Source organism: Euprymna scolopes, chromosome 19 (assembly GCF_053919585.1).
Source record: "Euprymna scolopes isolate OS-2025 chromosome 19, ASM5391958v1, whole genome shotgun sequence".
Classification (NCBI taxonomy): domain Eukaryota; kingdom Metazoa; phylum Mollusca; class Cephalopoda; order Sepiida; family Sepiolidae; genus Euprymna; species Euprymna scolopes.
This window is the reverse complement of record NC_136500.1, coordinates 146985936-147005935: the sequence shown is the minus strand read 5'-3', so window position 1 is coordinate 147005935 and position 20000 is coordinate 146985936. Positions and strand designations below refer to the sequence as shown.

Genomic DNA, 20000 nt, shown 5'->3' with positions numbered 1-20000 from the left:
TGTTTGAATTGGCATGTACAACAGCATAGGTTATAATCTTATCGAGAGTGAATATCCACTGCTTTCGGCTGCCATTAAAATCTACCAACCTTTATCCTCTTTCATAATTTATTTGGGCCGTTCAGCTTCTGCTGCTTCCTTACAATATGGTACACTAAGCGATTATAAGTGGAAATAATTGGAGAAAACGTAAGAATAAGCGGAGTGCGTCTTTGCAAAAGAATGATCGTGCAATTTGATATTTGTTTTAACAAATTATTTTACCAAGGGAACTCCAAAGTCTTGCAGTTCAAGGGAAGAAATTATTATAGTAGAATGCTTTCCGGCATTTAGAAAATTCAACAGTAAAGGAGTGGGATTTTGCTGTTTGTTAGCTTAGTGTAACGTATGTGCATCAAGGGTCCAGAAGTGCTATCAGTTCATCAGAGCACGTTACATTAAACGTACTTGTAAAACATTACGGCCGGCTACATATGTTAGATGTTCTTCTTTCGGGGTTCTTTGTCGGCATCATCACTGGCAGGGTTGCTCTGTTGGAATTGAACGCTTCTATAGAATAAGTAACAAAGACGTTTTCCTTTAAAAAATAAAAAGTCTTTTATTTTAACAACTAGGGGGGTACCCGGCGTTGCCCGGGTGTGGAGATGTTTTTATGGTAAGGGTATTGATCAACGGAGCCCTAAAATATGTTTGAAACAAAAAATTTACCAAACCCCTGAAAAACTGTAAATAGCAGCGAGTACCGGTGCGAGCGCAAAAAAAAACCCCCAAAAAACAATAGAGTAGTAGGCAGCCAGGCAGCCAGGCAGGCAGCCAGGCAGGCTCGAAATTGTAACGCTAAGAAGAAAAAGAAGTAGAAATAAAGCGAACGATTTAGTCGCCACACCCACCCTGACATAAGGCGTCGCTGCAGTTCAAATTAAACTTAGTCATTGCAAGACGTATGATGACTTTGCAAAAATATCGACGAAAAAAGTAAACCCTCCTTGTAAAAAACAGCCCAGTTGATGGTCAAAGAATTAATGTTTTCGGTGAAGTTTTGGATATTTGTCGGCCGAGAGATTGAGCTTTCACACGATACCAATTTTTCAGTGTTGGTTGCGTGTGTTCAAAGTTTTAGCGAGGCATACAAACATACAAACACGATAACAGACGTTAGAGATTTATATTGTAAAATTACCTATTAAAAATTACTAATTAAAAATATATAAAAGTTAAATATCTCTCTCTCTCTCTCTCTCTCTATATATATATATATATATATATATATATATATACACACATATACATACAATTATATTATAAAATTACTTTCTTATTTACTTATTAAAATATATAAAAGTTAAATATATATATATATATATATATATATATATATATATATATATATATATATATATATATATATATATATATATACACATGCGTACAATTTTTATATAATTATTTTGTTACATTACTAATGTAGTTTTGGATTTCCTTTATTAATATATTTTAATTTTTTTAAACATCAGGATAACGAACAAATGCTTTAAATGTTTAAATATTTTAGTTTTATCACCAACTTGTTTCGTCTTTTGTTATATATGTATATTAAATAGTAAGTTTTGATTTTTCTGATTCTTGGTTATCATTTATGTCCCGACACTATATATATGCAGAATTGATTGCGTGTGTCGGAAGTTTTAGCGAGACATACAAACATACACGCTAACAGACGTTTGAGATTTATATTATAGAAGAAGAAGATTAAGGAGAATTTAATCTCAAAGCCCGTCCCCGACAAAGTCAGAATTCCAATTTGTTGCGACGGTCTCTCGACACCAACTTGGAGAGGTGAGGGAGCAACCCGTTGCCTTCGCTGTCCCGATTTCAACTTTTACGTCAGTCTCCATCTGCGATCGGATACCAACGTAATTACAATTATTCTCTCGCCGAACGAGCGGGAAAATAGATAGATAGATAGATAGATAGATAGATAGATAGATAGATAGATAGATAGATAGATAGATAGATATTAAAAACATAGAGACTCAAAATGTTATTTTGCTTTTCAAATCCTAGCCTCGGCTAAGCAAGCTTGAACTTTTACACCTGTGTACTCTCATTACGTTGAGATTTTATAAATATCTGTCAATCTTCAGTGGACTGAAATTTGGAGATGAAAACCGCACCAACTTAATTTTATGTATTCCTTTCGAGGACAATAAAATACGGGTAAAAGTCTTTCATACTGTGTCACAAATTGATAATTTCGTAGTCCAAAAACCACCTGAAAATTTTATTGTGAACAGTATCGCACTTATCACCACATAAGGCGTTGGCATCGGTAGTAAATATCTACCAGAAAAGGACGCCGTACTAATATGCGGATTATATCGTATACTAGCATGGGTGCCCGGCGTTGCCCGGATGTTTGGAGGTATATGCTGAGCAAAAAAAAAAAAAAACGATAATTTTTTTACATTTGACCCCTATTATGAACCCTTAACATTTATTGTTTTGGGCTCAAATCAAGTTATTAAGTTAGAACGTATATCTAAAATTTCAAGTGATTAGACCCAAAATTGTCGGGAGAGTTTGGTAGAGTTCTCAAAGATCAAATCGTTGAACTTTGACCCCTTCATCGCCAAATTTCTGGCCGAAACCCGATCACATCGATTTTCTCAACTCTCAGCACCCTGTATATCAAATTTCGAGTCCGTAGACTGAAAAATGACAGAGTTATTGCGTAGGGAAATGTACACGCAGTCACACACGCACACAGATACACAGATACACAGACAGACAGACAGACACTTTCACTTTTATAGACTAGCATTTCAGCCCAGCGTTGCCCGGGTATTTGGAGGTGTATGTTCAACAAAAAATAAATAAATAAATAAATAAAAAAGCAGTCAATTTTCTTTTTTTAAACCGTATTATGACGCCTTAACATTTATTGTTTTGGGCTCAAATCAAGTTATTAAGGCAGATCCATGTCCAAGGAATCTATATCTAAAATTTCAAGTGTTTAGACCCAAAATTGTCGGGAGGTTTGGTAGAGTTCTCAAAGGTCAAATCATTGAACTTTGACCCCTTAATAGCCAAATTTCTGGCCGAAAACTGATCACATCAATTTTCCCAAATCTCAGTACCATGTATATCAAATTTCGAGTCTGTAGACTTAAAATTGACAGAGTATGTATAATTTTTGGTTCTATCATCTAAAATCAAAACCAAAACATATAACTCTCCAGCTTTACTCGTTACCATGCGTATATAAAATCTTCAAAATTAATATTGTTTAACCTATAAATGTAAATTTGCGCCTGCGTAGATAAGCACATTAAGTCAACTTACATCTGTCAAGTTCTATTTTTTTTTCTAAATTTGGCAACGTAGCAGTTACTTTTATCGGCTAAAATAAAATTGAATTTTTCCCACAAGTCCGAATACTCTATATATCAAGTTTTAAGTTTAGGGACTAAAACTTGGGAAAGTAGTTTGGTAGAGACCGTTCCTCACACAGACACACCCAGATACATAAAATACATTGGTGTGAAATTTCAAATAATTCGACCCAGCCGTTTCCGAGTCCATAGAGAACGAACTAACGCACACAGACAAAGTGTTGTTTTTTTTTTTAATTTTAAGTAGAGAATGTAAATATAAATGCACATACCTAACACGAGATTACGTACCAAATATGGCACCTCATACGAATTTTAAAAGAACTATGAAAAGTTGCAGAGTTTGAATCAAGAAAACATGAATTTGGTTGTTTTGTTTTATGGCATATCAACCCTTTCGGGTTACTTAATAGCGAATCCAGTAATTATGGGTGAAAAAAATAGTTTTAGTTTTCAAGTTGTTTATATTTTCAAATATTTATTTATTGCATTTGGTTTAGTTGTTTTGTAAAAAGAAAAGGGAAAAGGGGGAAGGTGGGCTGTTGTTTTTGGTTTTGGTTTTGCAGAACATTTTTTAAATTTTGCAAAAGGGAAAAGATATACAAAAAAAAAACATCATCACTTATCAAGGCCCGGAGGCCACTCGAGGATAAGGGTTAATGGGTATGCATTAGTCAATGTGATTATGGCGTAGTAAACATAAGTAGTGGGAATTTTGTAAATTGGATTACTTAGGGGGATAGTTCATCAAGAACTTGTTTACATTGGACTTGAAGATAGATTGTAGTCAGCTGGAAAGTAGGAAATCGGAAGAGAGTTCCACAGGCGTGCGGTTCTAAGAAAGAAGCTTTGTTCATGGAATTTACGTTTAGGTTCAGGCACAGATAAAGAGTCTGAGAAATTGTTGATAGTGGTTTTTGCTAGACGAGTGTTTTTTGTGAACGTCTGGCGAGGGGGGACCATAGATTGACGTTCAGATGAGCACTTGCCATGGAAATAACAATAAAACAAAGACAGGCTCGCAACGTCTCTTCTGTGGGAAAGAGGTTGCAGGGAAGAGAAAAGGGCATCCCCCACTAAACTACCAAGTCTATTTTAAACTCTGTCCAGGCAGAATAAGCTGCTGCTAGTAGATTCAACTGTTCTCCATCGTTGGCCGAACCTGGCTTTTATATAGGTAGAGAATTGCATCAGGAGTGAGATATCTACTGGAGCGGTAGAAGGATCCCACCATTTTTCCAGCGAGCTCGGCAATGAATTTTTATCTCAGGCACCCAATATCTTCAGATGGCTGATCTGGCAGCCTAAAAAAAAAAAATGAATAAGACAGACTAATAATCCTCCTGATGACAATTAAGTTGAAAGTACTTGCAAATATGATGCAACACCTGAAGAAAAAAAATTACATCCGACAATTTGATAAAAATTTACAATAGAAAATCAAGAAAAGACAAATTAAACAAATGCATTTTGCTGCTTTCAATAACGTTGGTCTAAAATACACAAAACGTCATATGGAAATTTTAACTGCCAAACGTTTACAAAAGTTATTAACCCTGTATATCAAATTTCGAGTCTGTAGACTAAAAATTGACAGAGTTATTGCGTAGGGAAATGTATACACACACACACACACAGACACACAGACACGTTCACTTTTATATATAGACTAGCATTTCAGCACGGGGTTGCCCGGGTGTTTGGATGTGTATTTTGAGCAACAAAAATAAAAAAGATGTAGTAGGAAGGCAGGCTCGAACCCGTACCGCAAAGGAGATAAAGAACGGAAAAAAACCTGACGTTTATGCTGTTACGACCACCGCCAAACCGGAAGTGAATTTTTTTAAAATTAAGGCTAGACAATCGAAAGGAGAGGATGACTTTCAAAAATATCGGCGATAAAAGCGACCCTCCCCCCTCCTGTAGAAAAGTTCCCAGTTAAATGTGAAGATATTAATGTTTTTAGCCAATTTTTCGATATTTGTCGTCTGAAAGGTCGGATTTTAAAACAATAATAATCTTGGTAAAATCCGTCGCCTCTGTCAAAAGTTTTAGTCAGACATGCAAACATACATACATACATCCATTTATATATTGGTAACTAAGAATTTTCGACCAAACCGATGAAAAAGCTTGCCCTATCTCTAAATACCCTTAATGTAAAATTTCAAATGTTTAGACCAGAAATTGTCTGAGTAATTTGGTAGAGACCGCAGGGGTCAATTTTTTAAAATTTAACCCTTATTATGACCTCTTAACATTTATTGTTTTGGGCTCAAATTAAGTTATTAAGGCAGATCCATGTCCAAGGAATCTATATCTAAAATTTCAAGTGTTTAGACCCAAAATTGTCGGGAGGTTTGGTAGAGTTCTCAAAGGTCAAATCGTTGAACTTTGACCACTTAATCGCAAAATTACTAGCCGAAAACCGATCACATCGATTTTCCCAAATCTCAGTACCCTGTATATTAAATTTCGAGTCTGTAGACTTAAAATTGACAGAGTTATTGCGTAGGGAATGTACACAGACAGACACACAGACAGACACACACACAGACACGTTCACTTTTATATATATATATATATATATATATATATATATATATATATATATATATATATATATATATACTAGCATGGGTGCCCGGCGTTGCCCGAATGTTTGGAGGTGTATGCTGAGCAAAAAAAAAAAAAAAAAAAGGTCAAATTTTTTAACTTTGACCCCTATTATCACCCCTTAACATTTATGGTTTTGGGCTCAAATCAAGTTAATTAGTTACATCCTTGTCCAAGGAATCTATATTTAAAATTCCAAGTGTTTAGACCCAAAATTGTCAGAGGAGTTTGGTAGAGTTCTCAAAGGTCAAAATTCTGTCTGAAAACCGATCACATAGATATTCCCAAATCTCAGTGCCATGTATATCAAATTTCGAGTCTGTAGACTAAAAATTGACAGAGTTATTGCGTAGGGAAATATACACAGACAGACACACAAACACACAGACAGACACACAGACACGTTCACTTTTATATATATGTAGATAGATTGGAGGCAATCCAAAACGTTCAGCTTACGACTTATTTTTGTCCCTGTCGTCAATGACTGGGCTATGAAAACATGTTTACTGCAAGGCTAAAAATTAAATAAGAACCAATAGCTACTACGTTATTCATTCGTAATGCCGGCGTTCGACCTTCGCCTGGCAAATTTCATTTTTTTTTTATTTTTACACTTTTGCACCGATTTTTCCCGGCTAAAACCCAAATATAAAGTTTTGCATGGATTCAAATACCTTACATATAAAGTTTCCTGTCTGTAGACCAAAAACTCAAGGTGGAATTTGGTAGGCAAAATTTGTTAAACAAAAATATATACGTATACATAAATATATATGGAAACAAGTTTGTGTTTACTATAAACTTTTACGCAAATATTATGCAAGTATAAATCATGTAGAATATCTGCATGTATATAATTACACGTAATAGTTAACTAAAGATGATAATCCCATTAGAAAACCCGAAGCAACTAACAGGGAATTAATTAAAATGAATGTTTAAAAGAATATGCAAATTAGCTAGATCTTTTGCTAGTGAATGCAATTCCACAACCCATATATAACAATGTTGTATTTTCTTTTTAAATAAATAGAGAAGAGGGTATGAATATCAATACACACAAAAAAACGAATTTGTAGGAGTATATATATATATATATATATATATATATATATATATATATATATATATGAACAAATGATTAATAAAATATGTTAAAAGACATCTTGAAAAAGAGTTAAAAACATATTTAATTTTAAAAAAAAGGAAGCACAAGATAAGTGGATAGTCCTTAATCCGCGGAGTTTCGAAGAAATACTCTCCTTCTCATCAGAGGGCAGGAATTAGCAAAATGCAGGATCGGATTTTGCATATAAAAGTATTTAATGAAACTACAAGTAAGTTAAAGATCTTACTTGGTTAAAAAAATGGTGAGGTAAGGAGAACAGGAGGCAAAAGAAAAATAATAAAAAGATTTCACATGAATGGATAATCCGGTGAAGGGTAAAAATCCAAAAATGGTAAAATCCAAAACGGTCGAATTTAAAATTTCAATCCAATGGGTAAATTCCAAATGGTCCAAAATCATCCAAAAGGCAGAGCTCCTTGGAAAAAAGCGCAAATGGAATGAATTCCAAATCATTAAAAGAAAAGCACTAGAGATAATATTTAAAACACGTCTGTCAAGGCTGGATGAATCAAAAAATATATATATATATATATATATATATATATATATATATATATATATATAATTAGGTGCCTTCAATAAGTTTCCCTGACACTCTAGTTCTTTCCAAGTGATCTCCTCCGACTGCAAGACAGTTCCTCACCCATCCTATAGTCCAGACCTTGCTCCCTGTGACTTTTGGTTATTCCCTAAGCTCAAGGTAAACCTTAAAGGCTATATTTATGAGACAATTGAGGAGATTAAAGAGGCTGTAGCGAGAGTCATTGACACACACGAGGACTTCCATGACTTCGTGCAGAAGTTGTTGAAATGGTACACGTGCATTGCAGCCGGAAGAGATTACTTCGAAAAGGTCTAGAGTTTTATGTGTATGCTATCAATAAAAATGGCCATACGAAAATGTCTGTAAACTTATTGAAGCACCTCGTAGCAATATTTTAAATAAAAATCTATTTCCACATATATTTTCAAAACTTACCGTATATATACATGGTCTTCCAATAAAATGTATACACTCTTTAAATGATCACAAAACCAGCATTTATTATAAGAAAGTAAAGTTTAATACATCAAAATACTGTGAACAAATAATTAATTATCGAAAGTATTCAAATTGGCCATTGTGGTTCATGAACAGCTGACAATGTTCACTGATTGAATCGAAAACGTTCCTAATCAGTTCAATTATGTTGGCACATTTTCTTTCAATGGTTGCTTTCAACTCATTCATTGTAGCTCGATTTGTGGTGTGAATTCTGCGTGTAACATGCCCCCAACCCCGCCCAAAAAGGAGAAAAATCCAATGGGGGGGGCTGTTCGGTGAGTGTGGACATTACTCGATACTTCCTCTTCGTCCTTACTATCTGTTTCGTAGGTGACTATCAAGATATGCTCTTACGCCATGATGATAGTGGGGAAGTGCTCCATCTTGCTTGAAGTGCCATTCTTTATTCCTAAACATCTCTTGGGAACGTAGCAAGTTGAGATAATTTAAAGAGTGTGTACATTTTATTGGGACACCCTGTATATGTGAGTGTGAAAAATGAATACGTAGCTATAAAGAGAAGAAGAGGGACGGGCGAAAGAGAGAAAACAGGTAAAACAAGTGAAGCATGCATGGTCTCCCGTGAATGCACAGTGAACGAGGCATAAAAAATAAGTTTAGTTGCCCCCCCCCCACACACATTTAGCCCCCAATGTCCACAGGGGAGCGTCAAATCCTGGTAAAAATAAACCAACGGTGCACTTTTAGACCTTAAAATATTTAAATTTGAGTTCAGCACCATGCAAAACTGCTAAATAGACATACACAGAAAATTTTGGACAAATATGGTAAAATAGTCCCAAAAATGGAGTGTTTTTATTAGCCCTAAAAGAGCCCCTGGGACACACCCAAGAGTTATCGCGAAGTATAGACAAACAAAATTATATAGAAATCAGTTAGTGACAACTTTTCAGAAAGTTTTATAAAAATCCAAGGCATCAATTTTTTTTTAATAAGCACAAAAGTGTCAATTTTTTTTTTTTTTTACATAGGCATCACCACTTATCATTTTAATCCGGAAGGCATCCCTATAGTGGGGGGGGGTGCAACCGGAGTTTCCCCGGAAAATCGGTTCTGTTACGGTTTTACTCATATCATGTTTAATGTTTGTGCAACATGCAAAAAATTCCAAGGCGTAGTTATTGAGGAAAGTACAGACGAACGGACAAGGGTGGTCCACCCTTCTTTTACCGGGGGGGGACCAAAAAGCCAGTTATTTTTACTGATTTATGTAATATATTTGATTTACTAAGCGTGATTGTTTGTTTTCGACGAGCTTGAATTTCAGTCGTGTCGGATTTACATTTACAAAGATTAACCTGTACAACTAATATGTTATTTGATATTCAAAGCCATTATTTTTGTTTTGTTTTGTTTTTTGTGCCTAATCGTTCATAAAATTTTAGGAGCAACTGCTTTTATCTGCTTTTCAATTGCTCATTGCATTTTGACATTCAATGCTTCTCCATATTTCGCCGTTAGTGTTTTGATGTTGCAGTTCGTAGCACATGACCTTTGACATTTCATTTGCTCTTGCGTTTCCGCTATTTTATCCATTTCTCATACACCGTTTTACTTTAGGTGCTTGTGTAGAGTAATGATGTTTTAAACCAACGCATTTCAGGTGAAAACAGTTTTACGAACTTACATGTCATGGTGAATTTAGCATAAATTCACAAATTTACGGGTACTGGATATGACCTTAAACTATATCCGATGGTGAGGCCCCAGCTTGCGAGCTTTGGGGAGTATGGAGCCACCCTTTAATTGCCATTGCTCCCAGGTCCACTCTGACCTGGGGTGATAGTACCCGTTAGGGTCCTACTCCTAACTATGGGTTAAATTAGAAACCGACGTGAAAAAAAACAAAAAAAAAACAAATATATTCTATTAAAAAAAATTTTCTTCAAAATCTTTGGATTCGGCATTAAATAACCTAAAAAGGGTTGATATGCCGTAAAAAAAACAACAACCACTCAACCAACAAATTTACGAAAAACAATCCAGCAGATGTACTAGATGTACTTGTAACTAAAAGAAATCAGCCATGATTATATTGTTACAATTTTGTCTTTTAAAATGGCGGATCGTATTTATTTAGTAAAAATTAACGATTCCGGTTACCTCCCTTGGATTTTGTGAACGTAAAACACTATAAATTGATAAACTTGATGAATTTTGTTCTTACCTCTAATTATTTTTCTATTTGACATTATTTTAGGAATTTATACTATTTTCAACATAATACGTAAGTACGTAATAATAACCCTAGCCCTCCAACCTCTTACAATCATGCATTCTTTAACTTATCTTGAATTCCTACAGTGACAGCACATCTATAAATATAAAAGCGAAAATGTATGTATGTATGTATGTATGTATGTGTGTTCGCTTTTTTTGTATGTCTAGAAAAGGCTTTTTTCAGAGAAGCGGTCGGTCGCTTCACAACTTTTTAAAACTTTTTATATCACATAGAAATCGTAATATCTCACAGTTAACAACGAAGCTTGCCTGTCTATTTAATTTGCTCGATTTCGGGAAGATAAATATTCAACATTTGTCGCTCGCCGCATGTGGGTTAGTCTTTTTCCTATAACATCTTGGGAAAAATAAAAATCCCGCAGTCAAACTTGACCTTATTAACTCATTAAAACGGGCACCTGCCAAATCCAAGTAATTAAATAAATTCAAACGTGTTTCCGTTAGCATCTCGCGCTGGGGCAATGGTTAACGTTGCACTTTTTTTTTTCACACTTTAATTTGCAACTTTGCCTCAAGGGTTCGAGTTCGATCCTCATAGTTACTTTTTTACCCCCCACCCCCACCCCGGAGTTTCCACACACACCTCCAAACACCTGAGCAACGCCAGGTACCCCTCGTTAGTTTATTAAAAAAGGTAAAATTAAAAGTACGTAATAATGTTTTCCCTTGAAATGCGTTGGTTTAAAACATCACTATTCTATACAAGCACCTTACATTTTTATGCCTTGAAAATTATAGAAAATAAGATTCGAAATGTTAATGTATTTTGATTAATCACTAGTTTATAATGACTTCTATGTCCGTTTCGTCGTTTTCCTGGATCAAGGTTGCTGCTTGTTCGATACAAAACTACTCCGGTGCTTATACTGAGTGACTATATTTAAATAGCGAGACAGTCACAGTAAACATACTACTTGTGTATTCGTGGGAGAATAAGAAAGAAAGATCGGCATAGATGTTGACATCTTCTCTCGCTACACCGAACAACACTGTACGCGTTACAGTCGGTTGGGAACAGCGGCTTAAACACTTCTTTTCTACTAGAAATTTATCACCCTTTAACCATCTGTGTCTTTTTTGTGAGCCCAGGTTACTGTATGTGAGATACAATCGTTCTTACGCTAGTGTTTTTTTGTTTTTATTATAAAAACGTTTATTTAAAATGACAATCACGGAAAACATTAGTGACAACTTATATCAATCTATATGGCCATAAAAGTGAAATTGTCTGTGTGGGTGTCTGTGTGTGTACTTTTCCCTACCAAACTACTTTGTCGATTATAAGTCTACAGACTCGAGATTTGTCATAAAGGGGTATTAGTCGGTTTTCGGACAGAAATTTGGCTGTCAACAGGTCAAAGTTCAACGATTTGAACTTTGAAAACTCTACCAAACTCCTCCACCAATTTTGGGTCTAAACACTTGAAAGTTTAGATGTAGGTTACTTGAACATGGATCAAACTTTTTAACTTGATGTGAACCCAAAACAATAAGTGAAATTTTATAATTGGGGTCCAAGTTTTTTAAAAAATTTGACTCTCAGCTAATTTTTGGTCTAAACATTGAAACTTTACATAAAGTGTATTTAAACATAGGACAAGCTTTTTAATCGATTTTTGGCTAATAATTTGGCTATCAAGGGGTCAAAGTTCAAAAGATTTGACCTTTGTGGTCTCTAACAAGCCATTCAGCAAATTTAAGGTCTAAACATTTGAAATTTTACATACAGGGCATTCAGACATGCAGCAAGAGAGAGAAAGAGAGAGAGAGAGAGAGGGGGAGGAGAGATCATTTTTATTCTTGTTTTTAAGAGAGACGGCGTTTGATCAACACTGCTGGGAAGCCATGATATAATATACTGTTTTGTTTTTAAATCACCTGAAAAAGTTTTTCATAACAAACAACAAATGATCCCTAAAATATTATTAACACGAGTTTAAATTCTTAGAAGCAAACTAATGCAGTGATTGCAAGAGGTTAATTGACTTATAAGTAAATATCTATTTATCTATCTATCTATATATATATATATATATATGTGTGTGTGTGTGTGTGTGTGTGTGTGTGTGTGTGTGTTCAATGTTCGTGTTCAATATGTATCTTATTTTATTTTCAAATTTCACTCAACACCTCTAATGGATATAAACAAAAAAAATTATCCAGATTTTCAAACCCCGCGACCACGCGTACTATCCGACTACATAAAAACCCCGCAGCTAACATCACGTGGACTTAATTCATTGAACATTCTTCCACTCGACATCATCGCGAAGAAAAAGAGAAAAAAATATATAGATTGACAAAGGAGTATATCTCCGAAATATATTTCTAAAGAAATAAACACTCGTTTATTTTATAAAAAATTTCGCGTTGCAGTTATTTGGCTCAAAAGGGTTCAATACGTATCTTATTTTATTTTCAAATTTCACTCAACGCCTCTATTGGACAAATAATTACCCATACACACACACACACACACACACACACACACACGCGCGCGCGCACACACACATATATATATATATATATATATATATATATATATATATATATATATATATATTAATGGACTCTTCCGTCGATTTCGACGTATGAGCTTCCACCACAACAACTAAGTTGTTTGGAAATCCACACAGATGCTTTCTTTATAGTGGTGAAGGCTTTGTGTAGAACCAACTACACTTTTTGCTATTACTGCTAATCCTTGTGGGTGCAGATAACTGCCACAAGACAAAACATACGGTCCAATGCAGGTTTTTACATCAGAGCTACATTCTCCTAGATGCATGTCTTAACAAAGACTGGGGGTGCATCTTTCCCAGTGAATTAATGTGCCTCCAGATACCAACCTGAAAATTTCTACGACTTGCCGCAGTACATACACACCTATATATACTAGACTACCCATGACCCGTTGGGTCAATATGTTATATCAACTATGGAATTAATGTATGAGCATGTATGTAATTGTGACGTAAAGAAAATAGCTTTTTGTGATATAAGAGAAACATTTCTATGAAAGTATATTAAAATGCAAAAAAGAATATAGATAGATTTCTATGAGTCGTTCTGTTTATTATAATTGATTATTTCTGAAAAAAAAACTTACAGCCATTGAATTATAAGTGGTTTGCCATACTTATAGGTAAATGTGCACTATTCAAATTTTGATATATCGTTTAATTTAAATGTGAAAAATAAACAACTGGGATGCTGAAAACGTACACAGTAAAACAATACGTTGTAAAATGCTGTTATGGTTGTCAAAGGTTAAAGTAGATTTATTTGTAAGAAAATTGCGTTAAAATAACTTAAACGTAATACGGAAATGAACGACGTACAAAATGCAGAAAGTATTAACAATTATTTAGATAATTTAAACGCAAAAAAAAAACAATTCAGACGCTGAAAACGTACACAGTAAAACAATACGTTGTCAACAGGTCAAAGTTGATTTGTTTGTAAGAAAATTGCGACAGTATAGTTGTAATACAGAATAGTTGCAAAACATCCTCACCCTTCCCATATTAAATAATAATTTCTAAATAATAACGTTAATATTTCAGTGCGCAGGTCAAATTCTGCAAAAGTAGCGATTTGTGTTTATTTGTTTACGCTGTTATGGGTTTGTGTTTATGTACACATGCGCAACCGGAAGTCGTAAACTAGATGTTGGGTTACAACACTCGTTACAAAGTCATTTGAGTTTTATAATTATATAGATTAGTATTCCTACTATTCATAAATGACTTCTTTGATAAAATTGTGTTTGAGATGGGTACATTTGCTGCTGACATCACGTTCTATAATAAACAAGATGGGAAAAACAATGTACACGCATCCAAGGCAATGGTAGAAACCTTAGAAAATGATGTATGCAGTGAAATGCAGCCGTAAATGGATGGTAATATTTAATGCTACTAAGACTGCACTTCTTTCCTTTAAAAATTACAAAAGCAAGGTCGCTGGAAAATTGTGGGATCCTTCTATCGCTCCAGTAGATATCTCACTCCTGATGCAATTATCTACCTTTATAAAAGCCAGGTTCGGCCAACGATGGAGTACTGTTGCCACATCTAGGCAGGAGCTACTAGAAGCATCTTATCCTGTCTTGACAGAGTTCAAAATATACTTCGTAGCTTAGTGGGGATGCCCTTTTCTCTTCCCTGCAACCTCTTTCCCACAGAAGGGACGTTGCGAGCCTGTCTCTGATTTATCGTTATTTTCATGGCAAATGCTCAGCTGAGCTTCAATCTATGGTCCTCTTCGCCAAACTTTCACGAAAAACACTCTTATCTGTACCTAAACCTAAATGAAGATTCCATGAACAAAGCTATATTCTTAGAACTGCACGTCTGCAGAACTCTCTTCTGATTGTCTTCAAGTCCAACGTAAACAAATTCTTGATGAACTGTCCCCCTAAGTAATCCAATTTACAAAATTCCCACTCCTTATCCATTATCTCATTGACTAATGTATGCCCATTAACCCTTATCCTCGAGTGGCCTCCGGGCCTTGATAAGTGGTGATTTCTGTGTAAAAAAATGGCATTCCATTCACTGTGCTGAAAAAACTTCAACTAGAACTTGCCTCCATACTTACAAAACTCTTTAAGCGTTGCCTTAAAGAGAAGTGCTTCTCAACACCCTGGAAAACCTCATCAGTATACCCTGTATTTAAGAATTCAGGTGATAAGTCCTCTCCCTCTCAGTACAGACCAATAAGTCTCCTGTGTGTCATGAGTAAGCTGCTGGAATCCATATTAAATAGAGAAGTAGTCAACCACCTCAGCAGAAATTTCTTAATGACATGCAATATGGTTTCCATTGTGCCAGATCTACAGCAGATGTGCTAACGGTTATATCTCATAGGATTAGCGAATCTCTTGACAAAGGCTTCTCTCTAGGACAGCTGATCTTGACATATCAAAGGCCTTCGATAAGGTATAGCATGAGGGCCTACTTCACAAGATTTCCAGCTACGGTATAACTGGAAATGTTTTCTCGCTCATTAAATCATTTCTCTCCGATAGGCTCATAAGAGTAGTGGTTGATGGGCAGTAATCAGAGGCCCTCAATATTAATGCTGGAGTCCCTCAGGGGTCCATCCTAGGCCCACCTCTCTTCCTGATCTACATCAATGATCTCCCAAAACACATACTTAAATCATTTGTTGACATCTATGCTGATGACACGACCACCTATAGCAACACCTCAAAGGCCGTAAATGACAAAGCTGTCTCAGATTCTCTCTCTTCTGATCTTGAGCGCGCGGTATAGTGGGAGAGGAGGTGGCTGGTTAGTTTTAATGTATCTAAAACTAAGCTCCTATCTTTACATCATCAACACTCTGATCCCCATCTGGCATCAATTGAAATGGGTGGCTCTTGTCTGGGGGAAGCTCCCTGTTTTGATAAGCTTCTGGGCTTGACCTTTACTCCTGACCTGAAATGGAACACGTACATCAAGTCCGTTTCCAAGGTCGCTGGAAAAATGGTAGGATCCTTCTACCGCTCCAGAAGTTATCTCACCCCTGATGTAATTCTCTATCTGTATAAAAGCCAAGCATAGAGTACTGCTGCTACATCTGGGACGAAGCTGCTAAAAGCAGCCTACCCTCACTTGACATAGTACAAAATAGGCTTCGTGGTCTAGTGGGTGATGACCTTTTCTCTTCCCTGCAACCTCTCTTCCACAGGAGAGACGTTGCGAGCCTGTCTTTGTTTTATCGTTACTACCATGAAAGGTGTTCGTCTGAACCAATCTCTGCCCCCCCCTCGCCAATCTTTCATGATAAACACCCGCCTAGCTGAAACCACTATCAATAATTTTCGCCACTCCTTATCTGTGCCAAAATCAAAACGTAGATTCCATGAACAAAACTTCTTTCTTAGAACAGCACGCCTGTGGAACTCTGTTCCGTTTGCCTGTTTCCCACCTGACTACAACCTGGATGTCTTCAAGTCCAATGTAAACAAATTCCTGATGAACCGCCTCCTTAAGTAAGACACTTTATCAAATCTCCAAGACTAACGTACTGTACACACAATAACCCTTATCCCCTAGTGGCTTCTGGGCCTTGATAAGTGGTGACTACCTTGTAAAAAAAAATGAAACAAGTATTATTTTTTTAATGAAAACGTATTTTGCTTTATACGAGATTACGTTAGAAAAAGGTGTGTGTGTGTGTGTGTGTGTGTGTGTGTGTGTGTGTGTGTGTGTGTGTGTGTGAATCGTCTTTGAAATTGATCATGTTGCTTTTAGTGTTATTTATTTTATTATGCGACGATCTAACGTGAAACTTCCGGTTTTGATGTTTTGATGTCTCTGACTTGTATCTTTATTTATTTCTGTTTTCAGCCGTCTGCCTGGGAGATTGTGGCGGGGGAACATGCATGCGACCAAATCAGTGTTTATGTCCAAATAGGCAAATCGCCCCGACATGTGGAGCTACTGGTGAGTAATCTTCCTAATGCGATGTTTTGTGTGCGTGCGCATGCGCGCAGATCATAACGTTATAATCATCAGATCACTATTACAAACGTTAAGACATTTAAAAATAAATGTTTAAATTTCAACCATATTTTTCGCGGTTAAGGTTGGCCGAGACGATGTGTTACTTGCTAATGAAGTTAAAGATGATTGTATTGCTGGGTTTGAATCTCCTGGCCGGCAGTAATCGTGTCACCCTGCACTGATGATTCCCAAAAGGATGAAACACTGGGGCATGTAGGTATTTAATGTACATATATATATATATATATATATATATGTATATATATATATATATATATATATATATATATATATAATGAATGAATGATAAAATTGGTCATCTTACAATTTATTCCTGTAATTCAGTTTGCATTTGCAATTCTTGCCAGTATCTGTTTCGTAGCACAAAATCAATCACTTAATTATTATATTATGTTGCTATTTCCTCTTATGAGTTAAGGTCAAAATAGATTCATTGATTGATATAATAATTAAGTGATTGATTTTGTGCTACGAAATAGATAGTGTCAAAAATTGTAAATGCCAATTGAATTAATGGAATAAATTATAAGATGGTCAACATCATGAACTTTGGAATATAGACTTTTTTCATTCAATCATTGTATTGCTCTGTAATTACATTGAGCTTCTTAAATAAGGATTGGTATATATTATAAGGAAATAAACTATATTTCCACAGTAATATATATATATATATATATATATATATATATATATATATATATATATATATATATATATATATATATATGGATATATGAGAGAGAGAAGGGTGAAGAGAAAGAGAGAGAGTCTTGGAAGTTTTGACCTTTAAAATATTTTCTTTTTAATGTTTTAGTCCTTCGTTAGAAAATTATTTCATCATTTAATCTCCCGCAATCGCTGAATCAACTTGTTTTCTCAAATTCACAATAGTCCTGGTGATAATTTAAGGGATCATCAGTTGTTTACCATGAAACACTGTTCAGGGAATTTAAAGACAAAACAGTGTACCAAATCAGGGCTCCCCGGCAGTGTTGACCAAACACCACCTCTCTTAAACACATGAACAAAAAATGTTCCGACTATTAGATCTAGTTATTTACCCAGATTAATTAGGCTAGTCTATTCATGTTATCTTACTTGTGTCATTTGTTATTGTCTCCAATAAGAAAGGTATTCTTATTTATAAATCCGCTGCAGTTATATGGTTCGGATGAATCTACTATACTCCTTATCACCCCATTCTTTGTTATTTTATTTATATATCCTCATAATGTCTTTTTATTAGCTTTTAAAATGCATAAAAATACAAATAATCTATATATATATATATATATATATATATATATATATATATAATAAGACAACAAGAATATGAAATGAAGTCTCAAAACTATATATTGGTAGATAGAGAATGGATCATATATTGAATAATGGAATACAAGCAAAATTTGGGGGATAGAAGGGACTCTTTATGCCAGGGCATTTCGAAGCCTGATGCTTCTCATCAGCCTATTGTATAAGCTCCAATAATAATTGTTGAGCTTGGCATCATCCAGATAAGTCTCTTCTTGTGGAATTGAATGCTTTCTTTTCCTCTTACGCATCAAGCCACACACACACACACACACATATATATATATATATATATATATATATATATATATATATATATATATTTAGATATATATATATAATAAATATTACAATAAGTTTACCAAGGTAATCAAAATGGTAAACTTAAAATATATTATAAATATTAAAGAGTTAATATTTACAAGTAAAATAAACTCAGCCAGATGTAAAAGCTCAATAAAACCGAAAAGGAAATAGAGCTTATAATATAATAAGGAACTCTGCCTTTTGGATTATTTTGTACCATTTGGAATTTACCCATTGGATTGAAATTTTTAATTCGACCGTTTTGGATTTTACCATTTTTGGATTTTACCCTTCACTGGACTGTCCATTCATGTGAAATCTTTTTATCATTTTTCTTTTGCCTCCTGTTCCCCTTACCACACCCTTGTTTTTAAACAAGTAAGATCTGTGACTTACTTGTAGTTTCATTAAATACTTTATATGCAATATCCGATCCTGCATTTTGCTAATTCCTGCCCTCTGATGAGAAGGAGAGTATTTCTTCGAAACTCCGCGGATTAATGACTATCCACTTATCTTGTGTTTCCTTTTTCAAAATTAAATATGTTTTTAACTCTTTTTCAAGATGTCTTTTAACATGTTTTATTAATCATTTGTTCATATATATATATATATATATATATATATATATATATATATATTGAAATAAAATTATCCCATTTTGTATTCCAATATAAATATTAATAATACAAAGTTCTTTTTAAATAGCTCGATAGTGCAATACTAGAGCTATGAATAATTTTTAATATTATACCGCTTCACTTGGAACAGACATTTTCTCTCTCTTCTGATCTTGAGTGTGTGGTACAGTGGGGGAAGGGGTGGCTGGTTACTTTTAATGTATCTAAAACGAAGCTCCTATCTTTACATCATCGACGCTCTTATCCCCATCTGGCATTAATTGAAATGGATGGCTCTCTTGAGCGGCTCCATGTTTTGACAAGCTTCTGGAATTGACTTTTACTCCTGATCTGAAATGGAACACGTACATCAAGTCTGTTGCCAAGGTCGCTGGAAAAATGGTAGGATCCTTCTACCGCTCCAGAAGATATCTCACTGCTAATGCAATTCTCTAACTATATAAAAGGCAGGTACGTCCAAGGATGGAGTACTGCTGCCACATCTGGACAGGAGCTGCTAAAAACAGCCTATCCTGCCTTGACAGAGTACAAAATAAACTTCGTGGCTTTCTTCCCTTCAACCTCTCTCCCACAGAAGAGACGTTGTGAGCCTGTCTTTGTTTTATCGTTACTTCCATGGCAAGTGCTCGTCTGAGCTCCAATCTCTTGTCCCTCCCATCGCCAATCTTTCACGATAAACACCCGTCTAGCTGAAACCACTGTCAAAAATTTTCCCCACTCTTTATCTGTGCCAAAATCAAAACGTAGATTTCA

At 35.1% G+C, this 20000-nt stretch overlaps 1 protein-coding gene across 1 annotated transcript in view; it reads left to right on the top strand.

The window, feature by feature from the left end:
- Positions 1 to 20000, top strand: part of LOC145240040 (fibrillin-3-like) — a 671777-nt gene that overhangs the window by 313104 nt on the left and 338673 nt on the right. Inside the window, exon 3 of the mRNA XM_080103629.1 lies at positions 16807 to 16902. Coding sequence (XP_079959755.1) covers positions 16807 to 16902 — 96 coding nt within the window. The remainder of the gene's footprint in view (positions 1 to 16806; positions 16903 to 20000) is intronic.